Raw genomic sequence first — 27,005 nt, 5'->3', positions numbered from 1 at the left:
AACAAAGTTCGAGATATTAAGAAATATGCTTGGCTTGGAGTAATAAAAAAATGCATTAAGGAGGAGCGTTAGATTAATGCATTTCTTATTATTATAAAATAATCATAGTCGGCTGCTGGTTTTGTCTTGTATGGCGGCAAAACCGCCTATAAATATGTGTTCGGCAGGTCGCCGGTGAGGTTGGGACTCCGTTTGGGTGGGTGTTGAAAATATTTTAGGGTTTGAAAGAAACCCTAAAATTTAAAAACCCTACAATACTCTTATTTTGCTCTATTACCATATAAAAATTTTGGGAAAAAATATTTATTTTATTTCCTCAATATGCTTGGTATAACAGACAACTCATATATATACAAAATTCCCAAGTACTAATAGGAAAATTACCCTTATAGTAGGGATACTAAATAATTACAACATTATAGGAGAAATTAATAATAAGAACTATATAGGAAAAATATCACAAATATTTAGAAAACAAAATATTCATGTCAACATAAGATTATGTGAAAAATGGACTACCTCAAGGTACTACTCAGACTGAAGATTCTTGTTTGTTTCTTTCTTGCATTATCATTCTTATATCCAGCACGGTCATTTTTGTCAATTGGATATTGAGTAAAATTTTCCAAATCCATGCTTGAGGTCTTGAGTCTTTCCTCTAGGAACACAAAAGATTACCATTGCAAGCTTCATTCAACGGTTAATCGTGCTTTTTTTCTTTGAATGGAGCCTTCCTTTGGGTCAGTTAGTTTTTTGTCAGAATCCTTGTTCATGATTCCAACTCGACCAGGTAGGTACAATCTGGATTTAGAGAGAGAGAGAGAGAGAGAGAGAGAGAGAGAGAGAGAGAGAGAGAGCATAGAGAAACACATACAGAGAGAGAGAGAGAGAGAAAAGGATCGACAGATACACTGAATTGGTTTACAATACTTGGATGATTTCTTCATTGAAGCAAAGCTTTTTAATAGGCGAGATCAGGGGTCGGACGCGCCAGACTGTTAGACGTTCCAACCCATTACAGATGAGATGGTTGCATCGGTTGCAACAGATGCAACAACTTCTGGTTACAACAGCCGATGTTGGTTGCAATAGTCAGCGAACAGATCCACTGAAACCATACCTCGAACAGGCACCTTCCAGATTCTTCTAAGGGTGAAAAGACATTTGTACCCTCGTGTGTTTTTCCTGTTTTACCCCTATACATTTATTCCCTTTTTTACCATTCTCCTACTGCACACATGTAGAGGTTTTGCGATGATGCCCTCCCCTTGAATAACGACCTTGTGCTCAAGGTTAAGCTTAATATCCTTAACAATACATAATTATCACAGTTACAAAAATATGCCATAATACATGAACTCGACCTTGAGTTTTGAAATAAAAAAGGAGCAAGAAGGTGAAAGCTTGAACATATCTTCTAAAGAATTGAATCTGAAAACCTTGAGATCATCATGAGGAAAAAATAATATTTTGAAAATAAAAAGTATAAATGTATATTAATAGGGTACCAATGGGGGTACTACCCATTTTCAAAAGGTTTACAAGCTTGTTAGTGTATCACTGACATCCCCAAAATCCTCAGCCTTTATAATGTCATGACCTAAGTGACCCAAAATAATTAAATCATATTTCTCTTAATTTACTTTTATCATTCACAACCCCCTCAAAAGCTCTCAATTTTTTTTTTCTTTCCAAATAACCCAAAAAATGGACAGAGGAATAATTTTTGCTATATCTGTTTTCAAACCAACACCACCACAAGCCCGAACCTCATCCACAATTGAACCCGCAGCAACTCAGCAAATGCCTAGTAACCCGTAAATCATGCACCATAGCTCATATGCGGCAGGACACCTGGAAGAAGATGACGGCAGTTTTCCTCCTTCCCCAAGCACATGAAACATCCATTCACCAGAGGTAATCCGCTAGCCTTAAGTTTATCCAAAGTCAGAATGCTCTCTCGACATGCCTCCCAAGCGAAGAAGGCCATCCTAGGTGGCGCTTTTGTTTTCCAAATCAGGTTAGTAAGAAATTTGGGGGTAGTATCCAGTGCAATTCCCATCAGTTTGCTACAGTAAGAGTTCACAGAGAACTCTTCATTCTTGCTCCACCTCTACGGCACTTGATCTGGATCACTTTTAATCTGAAAATCTGTATCTTGCACATCAGCTCTTCGTAATCCTCGACTTCCCAGTCATTCAAATTTCTGGATACATTTACAGACCAAGTACATCTGCCATTCTCCCTCACATAGGCCTCCTCCACCAGCATATCTTTGAATTGTGCAATAGCATAAATTCTTGGGCAACAAGATTTGAGACATCCCCCCTCCAACCATTGATCATGCCAAAATCTAGTGGCGTTTCCTTTGCCCACTTTCCAATCCAAACACTCCTTAAAACATGGCCAACCCATCTTAATGTTCTTCCATATGTCTAATCCGTGCCCTCTTCTATCCAATCTCCCCATACTCGACAGCACAAAATCCTGCCACCTGGCCGAATAACCCTTCTCCACATCCTTCCCTCTTCTTTCAATAATATTGGCAGAATGAAGAATTCGTTTCCAAAAAAGATTATTCAAATAGCATTTTTAGAACAGTTTGGCCTGCAGAATCATTATCACAAATATGAAGACAAGAATTCTTCAATTTTGGGTAGTAGTCTTTTTTTCTCCTTTAAGTACTATTGTCCTGTAAACACTGTTAACTTTATATTTGTCCTCACTTTCAACTCCTAACGAAATAAGGATCAGTATAATAAAGGAGATAAAATATATCAATGCATGATCTTATGGATTTATGCCTGGATTGTCAGGTTGTTTTGAAAATTGAGTTCTTTAGAAACCTCGAAAATTTGGAGATTGAGGAGTTTGTGGATTTAATGGCTTCTCTTTCCAAGAGGCGAGTTGACTCCATCAAGGATGATTGGCCTAACGACACCTTGCTGAACATGGGGTTCCAGCCAAAGTACTTTTAAAACTATTTGCAGAAACGACAATGTTGAAGCTTTCAGGTTGGAAACAAATATGGAAAAGTGAGGCATCTTCCAAGATTTCTTTTTTTTTTGTCCTGGAAGCTGCATGATGAAGAATCTTAACTGTGGATAACTTGAGAAGAGGAGGTAAACTCATTGCTGGTGGTTGCGTCTTATATGTCTTTCCAAGTATATACGAATCCCAAATCATCATCATCATCTTCTATGGTGTTTGGAGGCTAGAAGGCCATGACGTTCTGTTTTAGGTCTCCTTTTTTTTTGAAATAAAAAGTGTGAGAATTATTAAGTAAAAGGTACTAAGGAGGTGCCGCCTATTTACAAAAAATTTACATGTCAATAAGTATATTTACAATAACCCCAAGTTATCCATCCTATATAAGTTATGTCCCAAAACTATAGAACCAAAATAATGGAACCACCTATCTTTGATATTGACAATCTGCTCTTCTCTCCCCTCAAATGCTGCATCTCTAATATTGACCATCCTGCTAACTGCAAATGCAGCAACTCTGTTCTCTGTCTAAATATTTTGGTAGCCATTACATTTTTTTCTAGGTCTATAAGTTCCTCCAGAATATATAAAAGTTCAGGTTGCCTTTGAATTCCATCATTCTTGAACTTTTCCCTTTGAATATTTGTGTTAGTGTTATTGATTTTACAAGTTGCTATATCATATAACAATTACATGGTGCCCTGAAAATTTGGTCACATTTGAACTCATAAGTTAGCATTGATTTTACAGTATTTTCTTTAAAAGAAAGAACTTCTTTCGAAACCACCAAGGGAATTGCCACCCATAGGCAAAAAGGAATATACATGAATGTATTGGTCAAAAACCATATGCTTCCCATAATCTTTCTCCATCAAGGAGAGGATGACTCTTGAAATAAATAAACAAGGTTGGAGTGGAAATATTTTCAATATTCTTAATCAAAATTGAGGATTTTGAAATGAGATTTGTGGAGGAAGACTTACAATATTCTTTGTGGGATCTTGTGGTGGCTAGATTTGAAAGACACTTCTCAGGCTGGAAGGTAGACTACTTATTGAAAGAAGGCAGACTTGCAGTCCTTAAAAGCACAATCTCTTCTTTGCTCGTTTATTATCTCTCTTGTGCCAAAAAAAATTCAGGATATCTATTGCCACTTCTTTTTAGGTGAATCTAATGATCAGAGAATATTTTAGCTTGTTGCTTGGGAAAAAGTTGGGTTTTCTTTGGACAGGGGTGGTCTTGGGATAAGATTTTTGGCTCTCTTCAATCAACCATTGTTGTGAAAATGAATTTGTAGATTCGTGCAATCTGAAGGCAGATTTTGGTGGAGTTTTATTAGGACTAAATTTGGAACTGAGCACTTGTGGTGGAGAGTCCAGACTCCTAGAGGTTTCGGCGGCATAGATATGGAAGAATGTCAATGCTAGATGGAAGGCCTTTCTTGGGGAAGAGAGTCTGGTTTTGGCATGAAAGTTGGTACGAAAAGGGTGCTTTTAAACACATCTTTCCCACTGTTGCTCTTTCACCCAAAATAAAGGGGTTGTCATTGTGTTTTGGGCAGGGGGTTTCCATTTTGTTTCTGAGACAGGTTGTAAGGGATGTGGAAATAAGCAAGAATCTTAGTGATTTGGAAGTAGAGGAATTTGGTAGATTCCTTTACCACCTTCTGAAGTGCAATGTCTCATCCTCATATGATGATGTGCCATTTCAAAATTAACTCCTAGTGGATCAGATCTTTCATAGTGAAATATTTTCTACAAATGCTTCTCTTCTTCGCTTCTGCTTCAGTACAACTATTTCACATGGAAGGCTATTTGGAAGTTAAATGCTCCCCCTAGCATTGCCCCTTTTTTCTTGGGAGGTCGCTAGGGGCAGAATTGTCAGGACCGGTAATCTTAGAAAGAGAGGCTGGGTATTGGTCAATAGCCGCTGCTTATGCAGAATGATGCAGAATTTGATAAAGAAGAAGATTTTTTAAGATAAGAAAGAAAGGAGGAAACATATCCTCCAAAAGTTACAGAGGATAGTGAGGCAAAAAATTATTAATAGATAAGATACATAATGGATCTAGTAAATTAAGGACCAAAATAATAATCTCCCAATCCCAATGGAGTTTAGAAATTTGTAGGGCCGAGAGTCTTCTATGCGCCTTAACCCATAATGATACAGGAAAGTCTCCCTGTCCCATGTCTCATGGAAAGGTGTACTTCAGTCATAAGATTTTTTTCGGTTTGCTGCAAGCCATATTGTTCATAAACCAGCAAAGATAGCCCCTCCACATGAAGGTTATGCTTCCTTTCTCACTCCATCACCCTTAAGGTACATCCTAAAAGTTTTTTGACTATTGGAGGAGTGGCTGACATAATGCCAAAGAGAATTAATAATTTACTCCAAGGCTCCCGAGCAACCTTGCATGGAGAAACAAATGGGAGTGTATCTTTTGTTCTCACAAAGAAAGTCAACAACCATTGATTTTTTAGGTCTAAGTTGGGTGATCATGTGCTTGTAGGTGAATGAGTTTTGGGCTTGGCAAGGTATTCCTGGTGATAACCAAAGAATGAATATAGTTTCTCTAATCCCTTTGCATATGGGTGATTTTGGAGGGAATGACCAATAGGGATTTTAAGGACATCACATCTTTTGATAGGATCTTAGATTTATGGTTCCAAACCTTGAGTATTTTGTTGAATCTTTTAATGAGGACTTACAGGACCTTGTTGACATTTTCTTGTGTAATTTGTACCTTTCTATATATGAATGATAAACCCCGATGCTATAATCTTTTTTATTTTTTATTTTTATTTTTTGAAATAAAGAGAGGTTATGATGTTTTTCATCTGAAATGAAAAAGAAAAGCAGGGAGGAAGACGTTCAGAGAATTATTGATTGCTAATGATGTCATATTTATGAATAAGTTATTTGTGCAACACCATTTTAGTGTCTTCTTGATTAGATCTTTTCTTATAAAAGAAGTTGTGTATGATCAAAATTTAATAATACAGTAGTTTTTGCTCTTGGTGTTTTAATGGGAATATTCATCTTGGTTCCTTCTCAATTTAACTTGAACATTTATCTCAGGAGTAAGGAAGGAACGGGCTGCTGTTGGAGCGATCTTATTCTTGTTGGCTTTCCTGTATGCTTTTTGGCGTATGGGCATTCACTTCCCTATGCCTTCACCCGACAAAGGTTATATTTTACATTTTGTTTAGAATGTGGCTGCAATTTTTCTCTCTTTTTTCTTTCCCCAGTTTAATGCCTTTTTTAGATTGATGCTATTATTACCTTCTCCTCACTCATTTTTCCCTTTAGATTGTCTTTCCTTTCCAAATTCATTCGCATTATCATGCTTAATTTTCATGGCTGAAATTGCACTAATGATCATGCTCATGCAAATAAGTCATTAGTGAAGAATGAAAAATGGTTGGATCATTTGATTTGAAAGAAAACAAGGTAACCATGAAACCATAGAAGCTGGCAAATGGAAAGGTATATAATATGGATAGTGGTGAATTAAAGGTATATCAGCTAAGGGGTATAGGATTTCAAACTAATGAGAGGGATTTGTTTATGCAAGTAAATTGTCAAGGCCAAAATCAGTACAAACGTTCATGACAAATAGCTCGTTGGTGCAGACTCAAAGCTTGGGTGGAGGTCTATTTGGAAGAAAGTTGCCCCCTTGAATATAATTGTCGACAACTAAAAATTTGAGAAAATGGAAAACATTTGTTGTCAATGTTTTTACTAGAGTGGAAAGAGATCATTGTCAATAGTTTTTATGTTTGGTTATAGTTATGTTTGAGAAAAAATATCTAAAATCTTGAATGGTATTCTCTTTTGGGTCCTCAGTCTTTTAGACATCTATGGAGTGTCACTCTCTTCTTTTTTGACATTATATGGATGGTAGCCAAATCAACCAGAAGAATTATGAGCTTGATAGGGTATCCAAGCTTCTAAAGAAGATAGCCATTGGTTTAACTGTTCTCCCTCATTTTCGATTTTGCATTTTTAAAAGTAATTATGAAGTTATGCTAGAAGAAAGTAATTTATTACGTGTATTTCGTGTCCAAGTTTACATTGGAAGAATAGAATTTTTTATTAAAATCTAATATAGATTTTAGATTGACATCAAAACTATAGGACTTTTTAGTAGCTCCCAGGCTCCATTCTTAAGAATAATCTGAATTCAGAATGCCTTATTGCTTTATCTGACTGTTGCTTTTGAATCTTCATTGCAGTATGTTCATGTTTGCACCAGATACCTTAGTAGAAAAGAAGAAATAGTATTATTCACGCAGCCAATGTTCCTTGTTTTCTTCTTTTTCCATTGTAACTTCGGATGAGTTCTTCATAATATTTCTCTGACATTTCTCTCTCTCTCCTTGTTGGGGGAAGGGGGGTTGTTTGACTTCTAAATGCTATTTTCTTTTTCAGGTTTCTTTACCATGCCTCAGTTGGTCAGCAGAATTGGCGTCATTGGTGTGACTGTCATGGCTGTCCTATCTGGTTTTGGAGCTGTAAATCTTCCATACAGTTATCTAGCACTGTTCATAAGGTAATTGAGTAATATTTTCTTCATTACTTTCTTGACAGTGGTTCTCAATCAAACTTTTTCTCTGTAGTTTTCTACAGTCCCTTGCACTCCAATAAATAAAGGTTTCTTCTTGGTCATATGTTTTATTTGTGTTCTTCCATTACAGATTTATTAATGCCTTTTTCTTTTCCTTTCAAATCTTCTTTGATAAATGCAATTATGAAATGATGGCATGTATTCATAAGTAAAACCATGAATGGTGGACTGAGTTACTGTGAAATGATGCTCTGCTAAGCTGGTTTATTAAATGTGCTGCCTTCCAAGCTTTTGACTTGTTTAAATTGCATTATTCTGATCTGTATCTGCTAATAGGAATCAGTACCTCACAATTGGATTCATTTGCTTCTCATGATAAAATTCTAATTCTCTTGATTTGTAAATAGTTTTTTACATGCGTTTGCACCCCCTTGGTGCTTATAGTTAATTGTCATTTATATTTTTTATTTCAAAAAAATTATACAATTTCAATTCTCATTTTGATTATGTTATCTATAATTTTTGTTTTTGGTGATAGAAAAAGAAGTATTATTAGGAATTAGAAGAGATAAATACAATGGCAAAGAATAAAATATCCTCCTAGAGGCTTCACAAAGAAGAACTGCAAAAAACACTTAGTTACAAATTCTGGTCGCAAGCGTACCCCCAAAAATCAGAATATTATATGCTAATTGTAGGAAGAATTTAGACACTAAAATTTTGAGCAAGAACTGAAATGTCCAAACAAATATCTGCTAATTGGAGTAAGAACATATTTTACCTAATATGATATCAGTTTTCAGACCATGCTTGATTTTTGTTTTGTTTTTGTTTTCTGTTTTTCCTACATAAATATTTTAGGGAGATTGAGGAATCAGGGATCAAGGCATTGGAGAGACAACTTATGCAATCGATTGAGACTTGTGTTGTAAAGAAAAAGAAGATTATTCTTTGTCAAATGGAGATGGAACGGATTCAAGGATCAGAAGAGGTTTACTTCTCTTCTATATTTATCATTAATTTCCGTGTGATTCAGATGTTCTTCTAAGAGTCAAGTCTTTGCTTGTTTTGTTTTTGTTTCAACATCCGAACATGGTCTTTTTGGAGACTTGCCTATTACTTAATAGGAGTATGATTTATTGCTAACCAGATGCTGTCTAATATTTCAGACCCTTCTGAAAATTGAGACAGCTAAAGAGTTTGACAAAATTGTGCGAAACAGAGAGAGATGTAGGGTTGAAAATAGTCTGGCCCCGAAATGGAAAGCTCAAATTTGTTTATAAGAAAAAACTCAAGCTTAGACCTGTTCAAATTGAAATGATTTTGAGATAATAAGAGAACCTGTCCTCTCTCTCTCTAAAATCCTCTCTACTCTCTCAACTTTCCAACTAAACCAACTACATCGTCTTCTGATATTCAATCCCCCTATCCTTTCAACCAAATCACCACGTCCTAGAGGAACTCTAAACATTACAGCCAACAGGAACCCTCCCTAAATGCTCCCGGTTAATGCTAAACGGTTCGTCCACATTGAGAGGAAATCATATGATATTGTTTGTGATGGAAAGAAACTGGATGGTTTATGTATCTATGAGAACTGTAGGGGAAATAGAGTGTCTATTTCCCTGAACGAGAAAGAAGTCGCATGGATTGTCGATTGTCTAAGCGACTTTTACTGGAATAAGGGTGACGAAGCTTGGGATAGAAATATTGAAGGTCAAAATCGCCATCTCTTCATTGCTATGGTTTGGAACAAGAGGGGTCGGAACTTAGTGCTTTCGGAAGAAAGAGACCGGTCTACTAAAAGAATATTTTTCCTCGACAGTTTTGAAGCGGGTGGCTGGTGGAGAATCATGAAAGCCATTTTCGAGTTTGCTGAGGTACCCATTGTAAACTCATTTAAAACTTCTATGTCGTCAAAGCACTTCTTGTCTTCCCCAATCGAATCTCAATGTGACCTTGCAATGGTCCCTACTGTTAAGATTCCCGCACCCTCCAATTGCAAAAACCCATTGAATGGTGACACACAACATGGCGACAATCATTGCCAAATGATTCTAAGTTGTCCCAACTGCAAACATGGATTCCGAGTGACGTCCGAAGATGTTGGTTGTAAATCGTTTGCTCAAGTGGTGTCCTCAAGCTGTGTCCCATCCAAATGGGTAGAGATGATGGTACTCGACCCGACAAACAAAAATTTGAATTTCAGAAATCAAAAGCTTGCTCAATTTGTCATTTCTCAGAAGCCAGTTGGCCTGACTGATTTAAGAGGTAATCGTACTAAAGATAAAAGGAGGAGCTTTCCTGATCGGGCCACTCAAACAACCCAACCTTCTAGGCCCAAATATACTTGGGAAGAGAAAGAAAAATGGGTGGAACACATTGGGACTAGTAAGGAGGCGAAGAAGTTAATGATGCCAAAATTCAAAAGCCCCAAAGTTCTTTGAATGTGGAGGCCAAAAAAGAAGAGTCCGACCCGCCTGGATTTACCTGACCCGGCCAACCATATAAAGAACAGTTCAATCGATGGCCCTGGCAAAGTCAAAACATCTATCATTATCCAAAGAAGCCCTAGCAAAGATATGCTGTCAGACACAACTATTGTGTGCAGTGAATCAAGGTCTGTTGATCCTATCCCTCCACCGGGTTCGACTTTTATGTAGATTTACTTGAAGGAAGCTTTGCTCCATTTTGCTGGACCTAAGCACAAACAAAGACGAAGCCTTTGCTCTGCTTGTGCCGAATCAAATCACATGCAGTGATCTAGTCTTATTTCAGAACGACTTGGAGGATGTTCCTGTTGCTTACTCGTGCCAGCCATTTGTTCTTGCCTCAGATGGTAAACAATACTCTGATCGGGTCTTGTAAAATATCAGTTGCATTAGCAAAATGCTCGGCTTGACCTATGACGACGGCGGAGTTCAAACCATGGCAATGTTTGCGGAGTTGGAAGATAGAAGGACAACCCTGAAGACTAGCCCTAATAAATCTTCTCGGTCGATACATAAGCAAACAGATGGGGGAAGCAGAGAATTAAAACACTTGGAATGTTATGTAAATTATGAACGGAAGCCGAAAAAAAGCAACATTGGAGAGGGGTTCTCATCTTCAACAGATTTATGATTCCAAAAATCATCTCCTGGAACATTAAGGGTCTAAATGACTAAAAAAAAAAAGAAGCATCTTGAAGGGTTGTCTTCAAAGATGGAAGCCACCCATTATTTGCTTTCAAGAAATAAAAATGGAGTCGATCACTACCATGGTTATTAGAAGCCTTTGGAATGCAGACAATGTGGGGTGGCTTTGCCTTCCTTCCAATGGCCCTGCTGGGGGCATCCTGATGATGTGGAAAAAGGACATCGTTGAACTCAGAGACGATCTTACCAGTGAGACAACACTCTCTTGTCTATTTATTAATATTACTTCCGGGAAAGTTTGGTTCTTCTCTGGTGTCTATTGCAGGAGTAATGAAATAGGGTGCATGCTCCTATGGAATGAACTTGCTTCTTGCTTAAACAAATAGGGCAACAAAGGAGTCATTGATGGTGACTTCAATATGGTTCTTAGGCGTAGTGAAAGATCGGGAGAGCACCTCTCCGCTTCATGTGCTAATGAATCCCAAGAGGACATTGAAAGCCTGGAACTAGCCGACCTCCCTCTGAACGGTGGTCCTTGGACGTGGAGCAACCAGAGGGAGAACCCTTCTTTCTCTAGAATTGATCGTTTTCTCATATCAGCAGAGCTTCTCCCCTGCATTCCTACTCTTTGTCGAAAGGTTTTCTCTAGGCCCTTATCTGATCATTTTTCTATCTGTCTTGATCCTGAAGGCATCCAGTGGGGCCCTATCCCTTTCAGACTTGATAACCGTTGGCTCAAAACTGACGGTTTTCGAGCTCGTTGAAAAAGTTTGGTCCAGTTCTGGGAGCCGGGGTACTGCTACTTTCAAGCTTGCTAGAAAACTCAAATGTCTCAAAGAGGAAATCAAGAAATGGGCTATTACTGCTGGCAGGTTTGAGGAGCTTAAAATCACGAGTATTATGATAGACATTGATATCTTTGACAAGGTTGGGTCACTAGGCTCTCAACTGAAGATAGGGAGAAAAGGAAGCAATTAAAGATCACTTTGGCCAAGAAACTAAATATGGAAGCCATTTCCTGGAAACAAAAATGTAGAGAGAAGTGGCTCAAAGATGGGGATAAAAACACTAAATATTTCCACTACTTAGCCAATCACCGTAGAAGAAGCAATTATGTGGATGAGATCCTGGTGGATGATTGCAGGTTTGATGGGAATGCTGCCATGAGAGAAGCAGCTAAATCTTATTTTCAGAACTTATACTCTGAGGATTTTCATCTAAGACCTGGGCTGGATTTACTGCAATTTTCCAAAATTGATAACTCCTATAATTCTCAACTGGAGGCAGAATTCAGTGAGGAAGAAATTTTGAATGGCCTCCCCACCTACGATGGTGACAAGGCCCCTGGTCCCGACAGCTTCAATCTCAAATTCTTACAAGAATACTGGAACGTGGTGAAACAGGACATTCTAGATTTTTTCAATGACTTCCACATAAACTCCTCTTTCGTGAAGTCTCTCAACTCCACCTTTCTGGTCTTAATCCCCAAGAAAAAGAATGCCAAGCAGATTAATGAATCTAGGCCAATCAGCCTCATTGGAAGTATCTACAATATTCTTTCCAAAGTGGTGGCTACCCGGTTATCAAAAGTTCTTAATTCAGTTATTGGAGAGAATCAACAAGCCTTTGTTCATGGTATACAGATCACCAATGCCGTTCTAATGGCTAATGAAATTGTGGACGATGTTTTCAGGAAGAAAAGTCAAGGCATCCTCTGTAAGCGTTAATGGAAAAAGCATTTGACTGTGTGTCATGGAATTTCATGAACTACATGCTTGACAGATTGGGTTTTGAGCAAAAATGGAGAGGTTAGATTCGTACTTGCATATCCTCAACCAGGTTTGTTGTTTTAATCAACAAAGGCCCTTTTGCTTTCTTTAATGCCTCTAGGAGTTTGAGACAAGGTGACCCCCTCTCTCCTCTCCTCTTTATTATCGCCATGGAAGCTCTCAATAAACTGGTTGAAAGAGTTAGAGATCTGTAGTTGTTGAAAGGAATAAGTGTGGGTAACAACAGCAAAAACATTGAAATTTCTCATCTCTTCTTTGCCAATGACACTCTTTTCTTCTGCCAACCAGACATCAACTCAATTTTAAATCTGAGATGTATACTTCTTTGTTTCCAAGCTGTCTCGGGTTTAAGGATCAACTATGACAAATCTGAACTTGTTGAGTTTGGCCATGACTGCCCTGAAACTTCTTTTGCCACGGTGTTGGGTTGCAGAGCTAGTAAGTTACCCATTAAATACTTGGGCATTCCTCTTGGGTGCAAGCACAAAGACAGCAGCTGTTGGGAACCAATTATTGATATTTTCCACAACAAGTTGACAAATTGGAAATGAAAATTTCTTTCAAAAGGTGGTAGGCTAACTCTCATTCAAAGTACTCTTTTTAATCTTCCCATCTACTACCTTTCAGTGCTTAAAATTCCGGTAAATGTGGCAAATAAACTGGAAGCTATCCAAAGGCGTTTTCTTTGGGTAATACTGATAGCAGGCACAAATTCCATCTGGTTAATTGGAAGGAAGTCAAACAACCCAAAAAGTTGGGTGGTCTAGGCCTGAGATCTCTTCTTGCTTTCAATAAAGCTTTTCACAGTAAATAGATCTGGAAATTCTGGAATGACAAAAACAGCATCTGGAAAAACATCATCGAATGTAAGTGGTTCAGCAATGGCCTACATGATTTGACAAAGCTTAATAACAGCCCTTATGGAAGGAGTTTATGGAAAACTTTTATGCAACTCAGTCACATTGTTGGGAAATGTTCTAATTGGGGCAATAAAGCCCGTTTTTGGCAAGATGTGTGGTTTGAAGATACCAACTTTCAAACCTGTTTTCCCTGTATTTTTTGCTATTGCAAGAGACAAATTCATGCTGGTTGAAAATGGCTTCGAAGGAAATTCCTCATTCACTGGGACCGTGGTTGTTAATCGAAATCTACAAGACTGAGAATTAGAGGAATACATGGAATTAAATACCATTAATTTGAGCAATAGAGATGATAGACTCAACTGGAAGTTAAGCAAAAATGGAATCTTTTCTGTTACCTCTATGTTTAAGAACCTGGAGAATTTTTATGCTGAAAATAACATTTTGTTCCCCTATAAGATGATCTGGAAGACACACGCACCACCCAGAATTTCCTTCCTTGCTTGGGAAGCAACAAAAGAACACATATTGACTTTGGACAACCTCTTGAAGAGGGGTTTTCACTTGGCCAATAGATGCTCATTGTGCAAAACCAACCCTGACACTTGCAGCCACCTATTACTATGGTGCCCCATCACCTATAGTTTTTGGAATGATATCTACAGCCTTATGGGTATCCAATGGGTAATGGCTGGTTCTATAAAAGCTGAACTCCTTGCTTGGGAGGGCATTGTTACTAAAAATAGATATTACCGATCAATACTGCTGACAATCTTCTGAGTTATATGGAAAGAAAGAAACAACAGAATATTTAAGAGTATTGAAGCAAATTTTGTCAACATCAAGGATAAATGATTATACCTTTTTGGTTCCATCTTTTTAGAGCACAACCTTGATTGTTATGATGATTTCGGTGCCACTGTAGATATCCTTACTAATTTGTAATTATCTTTTTGTAGTTGCGCAGTGCTCCCTTAGTGCCGACATTAATACACTTCACACTTTTCTTTTTAAAAAATGATATTGAGATAATTTTGAACTCTTAAACTAGTAGTCTCCTTGGTGGAGTAGCATGTCGCATTGCTTACCACCATAGTAGTTTAGCCTCTTTTGTACATACATTTCAGCACACACATGAGGAAACAACTTTAGATGGGAGTTGAAGACATGTTGATTTCCTTGACAAAAAAGAGGAAAATGTTTCATTGTCTGTAACTGATTTGAATAGAAGGATCTTCTTGAAAACTGATTTGGCACAAAAACTACATTTAGAAGCAATTTCTTGGAAACAGAAATTAAGAGAGAAATGACTTAGAGACGGGGACAAGAATTCTAAATATTTTCACATGTTAGCTAACCACAGAAGAAGAGTAAATTTTGTTGACGAACTTGTTGTGAATAACAGATGCATCAAAGATAATGAAGCTTTGAGAGAATGGGCAAAAGAACACTTTCAGAAATTATTTGTGAAGAATATAACTACAGATCCAATCTTGACAATCTCCCATTCAACAATTTAAGTGATAGTGAAAGAGATGAGCTTGAAGAAAAATTCACTAAAGAGGAAATCTTGGGTTGCCTAAGGAATGTGATGGGGACAAAGCCCCAGGTCTGGATGGTTTCAACATCAAGTTCCTTCAATCTTTTTGGGATATCATAAAGGTGATATATTAGAGCTATTCAATGATTTTCACAACCTCAACACCTTTGTAAAATTACTTAATTCCACTTTTCTTGTCATGATCCCCAAAAGAGTTCAACCAAAGAATTATAATGATTTTCGTCCTATAAGTCTCATTGGGTGTATTTACAAATTGTTATCCAAAGTTCTACCAAAACGATTGTCAAAGGTATTAAAGACATCATTGGAAACTGTCAACACGCATTCGTTCCTAGGAGACAGATTGCTGATGCCATTTTAATTGCTAATAAAACAGTTGATGAAGGTTTTAGACACAACAAGAAAGGAATTCTGTGTGAAACTTGATATGGAAAAGGCGTTTGATCATGTTAACTGGAATTTCCTGGATTATATGCTTTTGAGACTTGGTTTTGGACTCAAATGGAGAAGCTGGATAAAAACATGTGTTTCCTTTACTAGTTTTGCTGTTATTGTCAACGGCAGGCCCTCTACTTTTTTCAATGCCTTTAGAGGCCTACGACAAGGGGATCCCCTTTCTCCACTCTTATTCATTATTGTGATGGAGACACTGAATCAACTAATTGAGAAAGCAAAATTACTGAATTTGATTAAAGGGATTACTGTGGGTAACAAAGATTATAAAACAGAAATTTTCCATTTTTCTTCGTTGATGATACATTGATTTTTTGTCAACCGGATTTCAACTCCTTCATCTTCCCAAAATGTATTCTACTATACTTTCAGGGCTGTCTTCGGTTTGAATATAAGTTTTCAAAAATTTGAGATGGTTTTGTTGGGAAATAGCTTCAGAAATGAAGACTTCAGTGTGGTTTTGAGTTGCAAGCAGACACAGTTACTTATCACTTATCTTGGGTTTCCTCTTGGCACCAAGCACAATGACAGTAGTTGCTAGGAACCTGTGATAGATTAGTTCAATAACAGATTATCTACCTGGAAGAAAAAATTTCTATCAAAATGAGGTAGATTGACCTTGATTAAAAACATACTCTCCAATCTCCCGATTTAATTTTTATCGGTGCTTAACATATCAAATAAGGTAGCAAAGAAATTAGAGCAGATCCAATGTAACTTTCTTTGGGGTGATGGTGAAAATTGTAAGAAATACCATTTAATGAATTGGTTGAAGATAAAAAACCCTTAAAAGAATGGGGTTTGGGAATAAGATCAATAGTCAAACTAAACAAGACACGTTTTGGTAAATGGATTTAGAGATATTAGAATGAAAATGACAGATTCTGAATTATGGTGATAGACTCAAAATGGTATAACGGCAATCCAAAAAATCTCTCTTATATTAAAAAAAATTATGGTTACAGTTTATGGACAAACATCATCACACTAAATAATGCGATCTTTCAATGCTCAAAATGGACTATTGGTAATAGGTTCAAGGTCTGTTTTTAGAAAGATTTTTGGTGTGGCTCAGAAAAATTAAAAGACAAATATCCCCTTATTGCTGGTTCAGTCATTCCTGCCTCCTGGAGTGTTCCAGTGATGAGGAACCTTCAAGATTGGGAACTAGAAAATTATCAATTCTTATTTCACTTATTGGCAAACACACAGCTGCAAAATCAAAACGATAAATTGCACTGAAAATTAAAAGGAATGACCTCTTCAATGTCAGCTCTCTCTACTCTTTTTTGGCCGGTTATAACTCTAATGAAAAATATCATTTCCCCTCAAAAATCCTTTGGAAATCGGATGCTCCCCCAAGAATTGCTTGTTTTGTTTGGGAAGCTGTAAAAGGTAAAATTCTCACAATAGACAATTTGATGAAAAGAGGGCATACTACTGTCAATAGGTGTTTCTTATGTAAGAGATCTCTTGAATCATGTAATCATTTACTCTTGAAATGTTAAGCATCTCACAAACTTTGCAGTATGATACTCGGGCTTCTGGGGATCTCTTGGATAATGGCAAATTCTGTTTGTTTCGAACTTCTGGCATGAGAAGGTTTGAATAGTGACAAAGCGTTTAGATTAATCTTTTTTTATCATTTGCTGGGTTATTTGGAAGGAGAGGAACAATAGGGCTTTTGAAGGGATTGAACAAGATTTTAATAGCATTAAAGATAAATGGTTTCATTATTTTGGTTCTACTGTTTTAGGGCATAATTTATAATGTTTTGAAGATTTTGGTTATATTGTAAATATGTTAATTGACATGTAAATTTTTCGTAAATGGGTGGTGCTCCCTTAGCACCTCATATTAATACATCTTCTTTTATTTAAAAAAATGTTTGGTTTTTGTGGTTAGCAGTTTCTGTTATAGCTCATTGAGGTTGTGTGTTTCAGAAATTGAAGACTAGATCTTTCTTCAAACGGATTGTTAGTACTGTTGTGCGTTCTGTGCAAGATGACCAAAAGGAGCAAGGTGAGTGATATATTGCCTGCTTCTATGCTAGCATATCCTTTGTTACTTCTTATAACTGCTCTGTTTGTTATTTTCCGAATAGTTTTCTTTTCTTTTTTATTTTTTATAAAAGAGGAATTGTGGTAACTTTGCATGTTTTTGTTTTAATATTATGGGCAATGTTGGGAATTTAAATGTCTTGTTAAAAGTTTGTTAAAGATTAATAATACATTTTCAATTGGTCTCTTCTTATATAGTCAATAGCAGTTAAGTTCTATTCTAGTTTTTCCATTCTTATTTGTAGTTATTGCTATAAATACCATGTATTGTTCCCTGATCCTAATAACAAGAGTAATACCATAATTTAAGTTTATTCTTCTATCATGGTATTAGAACATTAGGTGCTAGGACTTGATAACTTCCATGTTTTGTGCTCACCATGATGCAGAATGATTAGCTCTTGATTGCCTAAATAGATAACTGTATTAAATGTTAACTACTGCACTATTCAGGAGCCGGTTATTATAATTTTAGTAATTTTATATTTCAAAAAAAATAATTTTAGTAATTTTAGGTTTTTATTCTTATGAGCTAATATTGTTAGTTTTAGTATATTTTAATTTAATCCTATTTTGTAAAGGTTACTTAGGGAATATTATAAATACTTTTGTAATTCCACTTCTTGAGAGATTCAATTATAAAAAAAAAATACAACCAAATGTTATGTTTAAGACTTCTTAGACATGGTGTCTACTTTAGTTGTGATGTTTAGGTTTTTATCCCTAAATCCCTAAGTGGACAAATCAACCCTATTTGTCCTACATTATACCACAACTCTTCCAATTTTGCAAATTATCTAGAATGAAGTGCAAAAAAAGCTTATTCTCTTCCTTAAAGACAAAGAAATAGCTTGTTTTGCTTTTTTACTCTTTGTTCTTTTTTGTTTCTTTAGCCAAGCCATTCGATCCGTCTCGACTATTAACATAAAAGAAGAAATCCTAATATTTTCCGTTTCCAAGTTCTGTTGGTTTCTTCTTTAGGCACGATCATAGACAGTTTCCTTTTTCTCCTGTAAGTTCATTTCCTAGAAAAGGAAATTTTGTTGCAAGCCCTAAGTGGGAGAAAATGGGGTGTGCATTTGTCTATTGCCTACTTTGGCATGTCAACCTCAGGTTCAGGTTCACTAGCATTGTGCAATCTGCCTACCAAAGATCTGGTCGCCAAAAGTTGTTTCACATGCTGCTGCTCTCTGGTATGTGAGTCCCATGTGTCAATAAATTTTGTTTTGGGTGATAGGTTGCTAGTCTACTTTGATTTCCCCGTGGGTATCTGTACTTTGTGGTATTTTTATACATAATCATCATTCACTCAAGAAGAATTTAAGATCTCTTTGGTGAAGCTAAACAACTACAATTGATGCTTGATGTTATTGATCTGGTCGTTGAGATATATAAAATAAAGTAGATAGAGTAATCAGCAAGGAACTATCTTTGGCTGGTTCTTTTGGTTTCTTTGAAGTGCAAATTTGAGAGCTTGAGGGTGAGTCACTGTTCTAGTTTAGGGTGATTTTTATGTTTGGTTCCAGAGTTAAATTGGTATTTTTTTAGGGTTTGGTTTGCTAGCTCTTTTTTTCTTTTTCTTTTTTTTTTTTAAATTTATGTGTAAATAGCACTAATTAGGTTAAAGAGTATTAAAGTAAAATACTCCGTTTGTAATTAGTTGTAGCTTTCTATCTTTTATTCAATAAGAGGTATAGCACAATTATTCCTGAGAGTCAGTAACAGTGTTTCTTCTCTCTTGTGGGACATCCATTTGCTGTGGAATCGTAATGATTGAAAGATTGATGGCATAGTTTTCTCATGCTCTCTTTTTTGAGATAAAATTTCTCATGCTCTCTTAGATTCTGCTTTTTTAACCATAATGCATATGACTGCCCTATGTGACCATATATAAAGAATTTGGTGTTCTCTGCACTTACAGGAGAGCGAATCCCCTTAACTCATCTGCAAACAATCTCCTTCTTTGTTTAGAGGCTAGAAGGCTAGGGGGCGAATCCCTTTCCTTCCTAAACTTGTCTCTGGCAGCAAGTTATTTGGTTGCGGATAAATTATGCTTTTATTTCAAAAAAAATAAATTATAGGCATGGAATGGTATTTGGGTGTGAAAGTCCAGATAAAAACTTATCTCCCACGTTCTATTAGCTGTAATTTTGGTTATCTGGAAAGAAAGGAGCAATGAGTTTTGATTGCATTATGTCTCTTTTCGCTAGCATTGGAGATTGATGGTTCTAGACCTCGAGTATTTTGTTTATTGATTATCCTTTTAACTACAGAGAGGTTTAAGAATCCATTTAATAATGGTTAGAGTTGTTAGAAATAATTAGTTATGTTATTTAGGTTACTGAAAATTAGCTAGAGATTAGTTTTAATTAGTTTGTTTAGGGTATTATTATCAGCTATAAAAGCCAGTGTTTGTAACTGCTTTGCATCAAAGAAAAATAAACAAAAACTGAAATTGTCAATTTCTCTGCATGTTGTGCAATTTCTATTCTTCTTCTTTTTCTTCAATTTTTCTTTTTTTTACTTCTTCAGAAGTGATGGTTCCTGACAAGAGGATCCAGGGAACTTGTAGAAATTTTCTATTCTTTTTGGAATTCGTAAGCTTTTCTTTTTTTTTTGGGTAGCAACTTTTTGGCACCTTGTTGATATGATTACTTTTCATTTTGCTGTCAAAGAAAAAGCTTCCTGGCCATTTAGAATGAAGTAAAAATGTTCAATCTTTATTCTAACAACCACCTTTCTAACTTCCCATCCATCTACAATGAAGTGAAAAGAAAAGCTTATGTCCCTAGTTTCTTTTTTTTCACTAATTCTTTTCTATTTTTTAGTCAACCCATTCTATCTGATTTATCTGATATCTGTAGCGTTGTTCTTTAATCCCGAATCATCAACACATTTCTTTTTCTTTACATTCCTTTCCTAAAAACAAAAATATTGTTCTCCAAAATGCTAGGAGATAGAAAATCAGGTCTAGCTTGTTCTTGGAAGATCATAGTATATTAGTCCTCTAGAAGCTTCCAGACTGTCTTTTTCCTGAAGCAGATATTGTCATTTTGGGTGTAAGGGAGGTGCTTCTTCATGGAAAAACATTTGACCTCAGTGGCACAGACCAAATGAGAGATAGGTTCAATGAATATTAGGAAGAATATAAAAAATATCAGTCCACCTTCTTGGTTAAAAGTGTATTTGTTGCTTCTACTTCAGGAATTTAATCTTTTGATGACCACGTTTATCGTGGCCAATGCAGAGGTGAGTTTGAAAATAAAATCATCTTATTTCTATTTTTGTCTTGAAACTATATGCCTAAAGTATTCATTTTTTCTTCTATGATTTTATTATCTTGATCATTGTTTTTTCTCCATGAAGACATAAAAATAATGGAAGCAGAGGTGGAAGCTATGGAGGAACTGTCAAAGCAGCTATTCTTGGAAATCTATGAGCTTCGACAAGCTAAGGTTTATTTTCCTTGATAAAGTTTCCTTCTACCTTATTATTATTTTTAAATAGAGTAAGAGAATATATTAAGAGAGGGAAAATATGAGGATAAGGAATTCGCTGCCATCAAAAGATAGCAAAATAGAAAAAGGAATTCGCTACCATCAAAAGATAGAAAAATAGAAAACAAGGGAAAAAGGTTTGTAGAGATCAATATAAACAGCATCCATTTCCTGTCATCAGTTGAGAAAGGCTATACTGAAAAAGCTATGCACTTGGCCCATAGCCCATGCAAATCATTTTATTCCAAGGGGTGGTGGTGCCATGAACTACCTAGTTGGCCGGAGAAAAAAACCCCAGACTGTTACAAGCACCTGTTTATGAAAAGTAAATTATCTAAATATCTGCAACGGCTCAACGTTCTCCATCTTGACAAATAGTCACCCTCCTTTTGAGGAAAGTTATAAAGAAAAAATCCAAATCTCCACCTTTGGCCTCCATCACAAGAATTATTTCAATATCAAACAACATGAATCAAATCCTAACAACATTTGAACTTTGCTAGACATAACACCTTTGTCAACATATTTGCTGCATTATCCTCCGCACCCACCTTCAAGATTGAGATTTCACCTCAGGTTGTCAATCATTCATGAAATATTGCAGTTTGAGTGTCGCTATATGGTTGAAAAGTCTAATGTATTAGTCCTATATTTGAAACCAACACTTTCAACCATAACATATCTTTTGCAGCTTCTATGATTGCCATATATCTGCTTCTGTTGTTGACATAGCAGTAATACTTTGCAATGTTGACATCCAATTTATTGGGGCATTTGCTAACATACATGTGTCCTGTGATGGATTTTCATCATTGAAACCACTAGCATAGTCCATATTTACCATTAACAGAAACTGCATTGGTGGTGCAAAAACAAATATCATAATTGGATGTACCTTTCAAATACCAAGGAATCCATTTGATGTTGCCAGTATTCCTTCCTTGGATTGACCATGAAATTACTAACCAGACTAACTTTTTGTGCTAAGAACGTCAAACCTCACAAAGACTTCCGCTATGTATATTTTTGTGAACCAAAAGCTTCACTTTCTTAACTTCCACGCTTAGGATTTTCTTTGCAGCTCCAAAGCCTTCTCTACCAGCTTATTTCCAAAGACTTCCGCTATATATCCACTTGCACCATATTCCCCCTTTTTTCTTGGAAGTTCATTAACTCTCATGTTTGGTTTTTGTGTGGAGACTCTGCCTCTTCCGCCGTAGCTTCCATCTATTTGTTTTTCTTTGGACTAGAAACTACTTTTGGAAAGAACAAGATTCTTCACAACTAGTTAATGAAGCAAAAGATGTTGGATCCTCACACCAGACCTCATAGGAACCTTATGAGAGTGTTGAGATCTGTCTCTGGAACTGTTGTGGAACCGCACTTGTAGATGTTCAATATGAGAGAGCAATTGTCATAATTGTTATCATTTGATTGTTTTGTTGATTAAGATGATTTTCTTAATCACCAAACTCCACCAATACCTTGTGATTTTGTACATGAGAAGATCTTTGTGAAATGGATGTTTCTTTAGTATCATTCTCTAATTGAAGACTAATCTCTGCTGATTATCACCTTTGGTGCCTTTGGATCTCGCAATCTATAACCTTTTAATTCCTTTCCGGTAACTGATCAAGATATGTTTTTTTGACTTGGTCACAAACCTAGACTACTTGTCACTGGGAATATGTGCATAGGCTGGTTTGCCGAATATCCTAACCGTAGAATAAACTACCTCTTTACTTGTCCATGCCTTTTCGGTTGCCATTTCTTGTAATTTTGGCTAAGGTGCTTGTTAACAATAAAGCTAGCTGTGTTAACTACTGCTGAAAAGTTTTAGGCAATTCAGACCATAGTCTTATAGTTCTAGCCCTTTTAACCATATACTATTCATTCTTTCTGTAACACCATTTTAGTATGATGTTTTAGGTGCAATAAAGTGCCAAAGAACCCTTCTCTCTTGCAGAAATGTAAGAACCCTTATTTTTGTGCTAGCTTCCATTATCAGAAATTACATATTTGACTTGTTTTCCTCTCTGTTTTTAACCTTGGATTTCCATTAACTGTGAGAAAAGTTCAGACTTGTCATGTAGGAAGGGAATCTAAACCTTTCTGGAAGAATTATCAATGAAACTACAAAGTATTTGACTCGACATTTTGCTGGGATCTTGGCTAGACTTCATACACATGCATCCTTACTTCTGTATGGAAAAGATTTGAAGCTTACCTTATTCTGTTTGCCAAGGATGCAGTGTCATAAAAATCAATCTTGCAATGTCCTCACAGTAGCTTCCTTTTCTAAAATTCCATCATCCTCCCTTGCTAATAAGCCTCAAACACACATCCCAGAGAATAGAGCCATCTACATCGGGTTCTAATGAAACAACAAAAGTGTAACCGATGCTATACTTCCAATGGAACTTGTATAAATTATTTGCCACTTGCTTCTATTTCATTACAACCATGACACCATAGTAACCTTGATGGGTTCAACTTCTGGTATATGTGGAAAACCCATGCAATGTCTTTCCTAAAGAGCCCAACTGAGATCAAATTCTTTTCTAGTTCTAGGATGTGTAAGGCATTTTCCAAGATTCTGATAATTGCATTAAACATTTAGTTTTGACTCTTCCTATACCTATGGCTCTACAAGAATGGCCATCATTAGACGCAATATTACCATCGTCACACTCTTTATAAGTATCAAATGAATCTCTATTTGCTCTATAATTGGAAGAGTAATGTGAGTTAAAGTCCCAAGAAGAAAGGTGAGAATTTTTTTTAATAGAAGAAGAAATTTTATTGAGTATAGGGTGAAAAAAATTACAAATGCGGAGGTTATTTAAAAAAAAATTACAAGTGCGGATAATAAGACATCTTTCTCAAAGGGACAAAGAAAACACATTTGTACAGGCAAAAGAAGAAACAAAAGCCCTTAAAATATAACATCTCCCAGTTCTGGTGAAAATTGGAAACCACTATGTTTGAGTAGTTCCTGTTGGCCTTGGCCTATATGGTTGCCAAATAAGCCATTGTTTCCTATAACTGATAGAGGCTGTATACTGGTCATAAAAAATCTTAATGTTTTGTGCCAGCCATAACCTCTATAACTAAGATAGAATTGTCACTTGCCACAAGGATTTTGCTACAATGAGAGGGGTAAACCTGTTGAGACAGAACATATTGACCACTTTTGTCCATATCTTCCAAGCTATCTCACAATGAAGGAATAAATGGGAAAATACCTCTCCTCTATACTGCATGATGCAGTTATGTGGAGATAAGACGCTCTTAGGGCGAGCGATTGGTAGCATTTTATTAGTGTTAAGCTTTTGATGCATAACTGTCTTTGTAAACACCTTTATCATTGGTGGGACTGGAGCTCTTCAAACCACTTTGGGAATGCAGAATTGGCTAGAGTGACGTTTTCTGCAAAGTGATTAAAGGAAGACTTTCGAAGACCAAATTCTGTTATCAAGTTTAGATGATGAATGAATTGGTTCCAAGAGGCCCAATAAATTTTTTTTTCCTCTGAGAAGTAAAAAATATAAATTATAAGACACCAAGGGGATGTAACCTGTTACAAAATATTTACAAATCAAGCAAAATGTCTGTAAGGTCCCTAGAGTCCTCGCTAGAATACAGCAGTTGGCTCTTTTTCAGGCGCATTAGATTTTACATATCAGAAGCCTCCTTTGCAGGTAGGTTACAAATGAAATGGAATATTCATGCGACTTACCCCCCTGTGGTCAAGGTGAAGTCTGAAAATAGAGTATTAAGTCTGGATGATAGGTTAAATATTCAAGGGAATTGGGCGGCCAATGGTTGGTACCCAGCCACATGTCTTCTCAAAATATGCCTTTAGCTCCATCTTCCACATAGAATCTGATTAGTGGGAGGGACAATGGAAGGGCTTCTGAGATGGATTTTCAAGGACTATGGTTTGATATGGATTTTCCTGCTGTGATATTTCATCTGTCCCTGCCACCTCTTGCATGTAGAATCATTATCGAGAATTCATTTGAGGTGTCTGAGCCTATACTGGCAGAGCTTGTCTGATTGTAATGATCATTTTAATAGCATTTAAAAGTTGAAACATTAGCTTCCTTCTCTTTTCCTCCTTTTGATAGAAAAAGAAATATTATTAGGAAGAGAAAGATAATAATACAATCAAGGAGAATAAGACATCCTGCTATAACCTTCATCCAGAAGGAACAAATAAAAAGACACAGCAACCGAATGGCAAAATATAAAACAAAAAAAAAAAAACAGTTATTGCCCTTAGAACGATGAGCGTACTGCACTGTGGAGCACAGAAAGCGCAATATCAGAGAACTACTATGGGCCTTCGCTTATAATGTAGCCAAAAAAATAATCCAATCCCATAATTCCTGGCTGGTGAAAGTTGTAAAACTCCTCTGACACTTTTCAAACCACTAAGCCCATAGTCATGCAAAAATATTACCCTTCTTACTTCTCAACTTGGTTCTTTCCTTAGTCTTTCCTCTTTCTGCATTTTTATCCGAGATCGAGCTCTTCTACTATCTGTATTTGCCACTAATTCTTCTCATCGGGAACTTCCTTTTCTTATTCATCTGATTAGACCTTAGAATTGTAGCCACTTCCTCGTAAGACAAGGTTTCTTTCGTATGCATAGATCTGGTGACTCAATGATTGAAAGAATGCGGCATGGTAGAACCAATATTGCTTTATCTTCATATTCCATCTTTGCCTCCAACTGCATCAAGTGATTGACTTTTTGATTGAGCTGGATTACTTGGCCATCATATCTCCACTTTCTGTGATCTTGAAGGTATACACTATCGGAAGAGTCTGTTAGTCACGTCCTTTGCTATGAGCAGACTTCAACTTTGTTGTTCTCTCTCCTATCAAATCGTATAGAATTGGATATGCCAAACCATATAAATTGTGTGAAAAGCGATCTATTCCTTCTCCTTCTGGTCATCCTCATCCATGTGTGGCTTGAATCCTGTTAATCCCCTATGTGACCTTCGGCGGCACCAGTAGATCTGTTACCCTAATCTGCATGAGTTGTGAAACCCTAGCCCTAAATGGCAACTAGAATAAGAAAACTCTGTTTTGAGATTGCAATCTTGGCTCTGATGTCAGATTCTGTGATACTGACATGACACAGATTAAAGTAGTGCATTGAAAAGGAAATAACAGATAATTTTTAATGACCTTGGCTACATATGGTGGAAGGTGAAGATCCAATTTTTAGAAGAATGCCACCACATAGTAAAAAGCCACCCTAAATGATGTACTGTATCCGCGGGGTTGCTGCCTAAGCCTCCAGCGAACTTGTAACAATTGCATCAAGATAAAACAATAACTCATAGTCACCCATGTCCTTGTGAATAGGAAATTCTCTATATATGCGTCATAACTCAACAGTACCTAAAATAATTGTTGTTGTTCTTGAATTTATATACATCTTATAATATTTCTAATCTTTATTAAGGAATATTGCTTGTTAAATTAAAATTTTAATTAATTAACTATAGTAATTTATTAAAGGGCATTTTTGGATTAAAAAACTCTTGCTAACATGGTAAATACATTCTAATTAACAACCAATTTTGGATTAATTAAAGCTAGAAATAATAAGGGAAAATGCAGGAACCAAATTCTAAAAAAGGAATTATATGCTGGAAAATGCCTTAGTTCAGATGACCAAAGATGATTATCTCATATCAATTTGGGAAACTAGTTCTCTGATTTGTTCCTATTATTTTGTAGGAAGCTGCTGCTTTTTCTCGAACATGGAGGGGTCACATGCAGAATTTGCTTGGCTATGCATGTTCTATATACTGTGTGTATAAAATGATTAAGGTATGGTTATTTTGTTTATATTTTATTGCTGGGACTTGATTACTCCTTCATGTAAGCACCATGGCATGGAAAATAAAAAAAGTACAGAAAGAGAAAAAATTCAATCAGATCTTGGGGTTAAAAAACACAACAAGAACATGAATTTTGGGATGGTCAAGCACTCATTCATTGGAGTACCTGCATAATTTTAGTCATCAGCGGTTTTCTTAATAAAGCATAGTTTCTATATATTCTATTAT

The 27,005-nt window shown here is 36.3% G+C and overlaps 1 protein-coding gene across 18 annotated transcripts in view; it reads left to right on the top strand.

Annotated features, from left to right (window-relative positions):
- Window positions 1-27,005, top strand: part of GTG1 (GPCR-type G protein 1) — a 48,751-nt gene that overhangs the window by 7,320 nt on the left and 14,426 nt on the right. For all 18 annotated transcript variants that reach the window (XR_015821559.1, XR_015821562.1, XR_015821561.1 and 15 more), the window contains exons 3-8: window positions 6,067-6,174; window positions 7,420-7,540; window positions 8,417-8,546; window positions 17,300-17,378; window positions 20,783-20,871; window positions 26,674-26,766. Coding sequence is in view for 4 of the 18 variants with exons in the window: in XM_088222660.1 (XP_088078786.1) it covers window positions 6,067-6,174; window positions 7,420-7,540; window positions 8,417-8,546; window positions 17,300-17,378; window positions 20,783-20,871; window positions 26,674-26,766 (620 nt within the window). In the remaining 14 variants the exon portion in view is untranslated. The remainder of the gene's footprint in view (window positions 1-6,066; window positions 6,175-7,419; window positions 7,541-8,416; window positions 8,547-17,299; window positions 17,379-20,782; window positions 20,872-26,673; window positions 26,767-27,005) is intronic.

The sequence above is a fragment of the Carica papaya genome, chromosome 6 (genome assembly GCF_054855325.1).
Source record: "Carica papaya isolate Zhongbai chromosome 6, ASM5485532v1, whole genome shotgun sequence".
Taxonomy (NCBI): Eukaryota; Viridiplantae; Streptophyta; class Magnoliopsida; order Brassicales; family Caricaceae; genus Carica; species Carica papaya.
The sequence above is the reverse complement of the archived record's forward strand: the minus strand, read 5'-3'. Positions and strand labels throughout refer to the sequence as shown.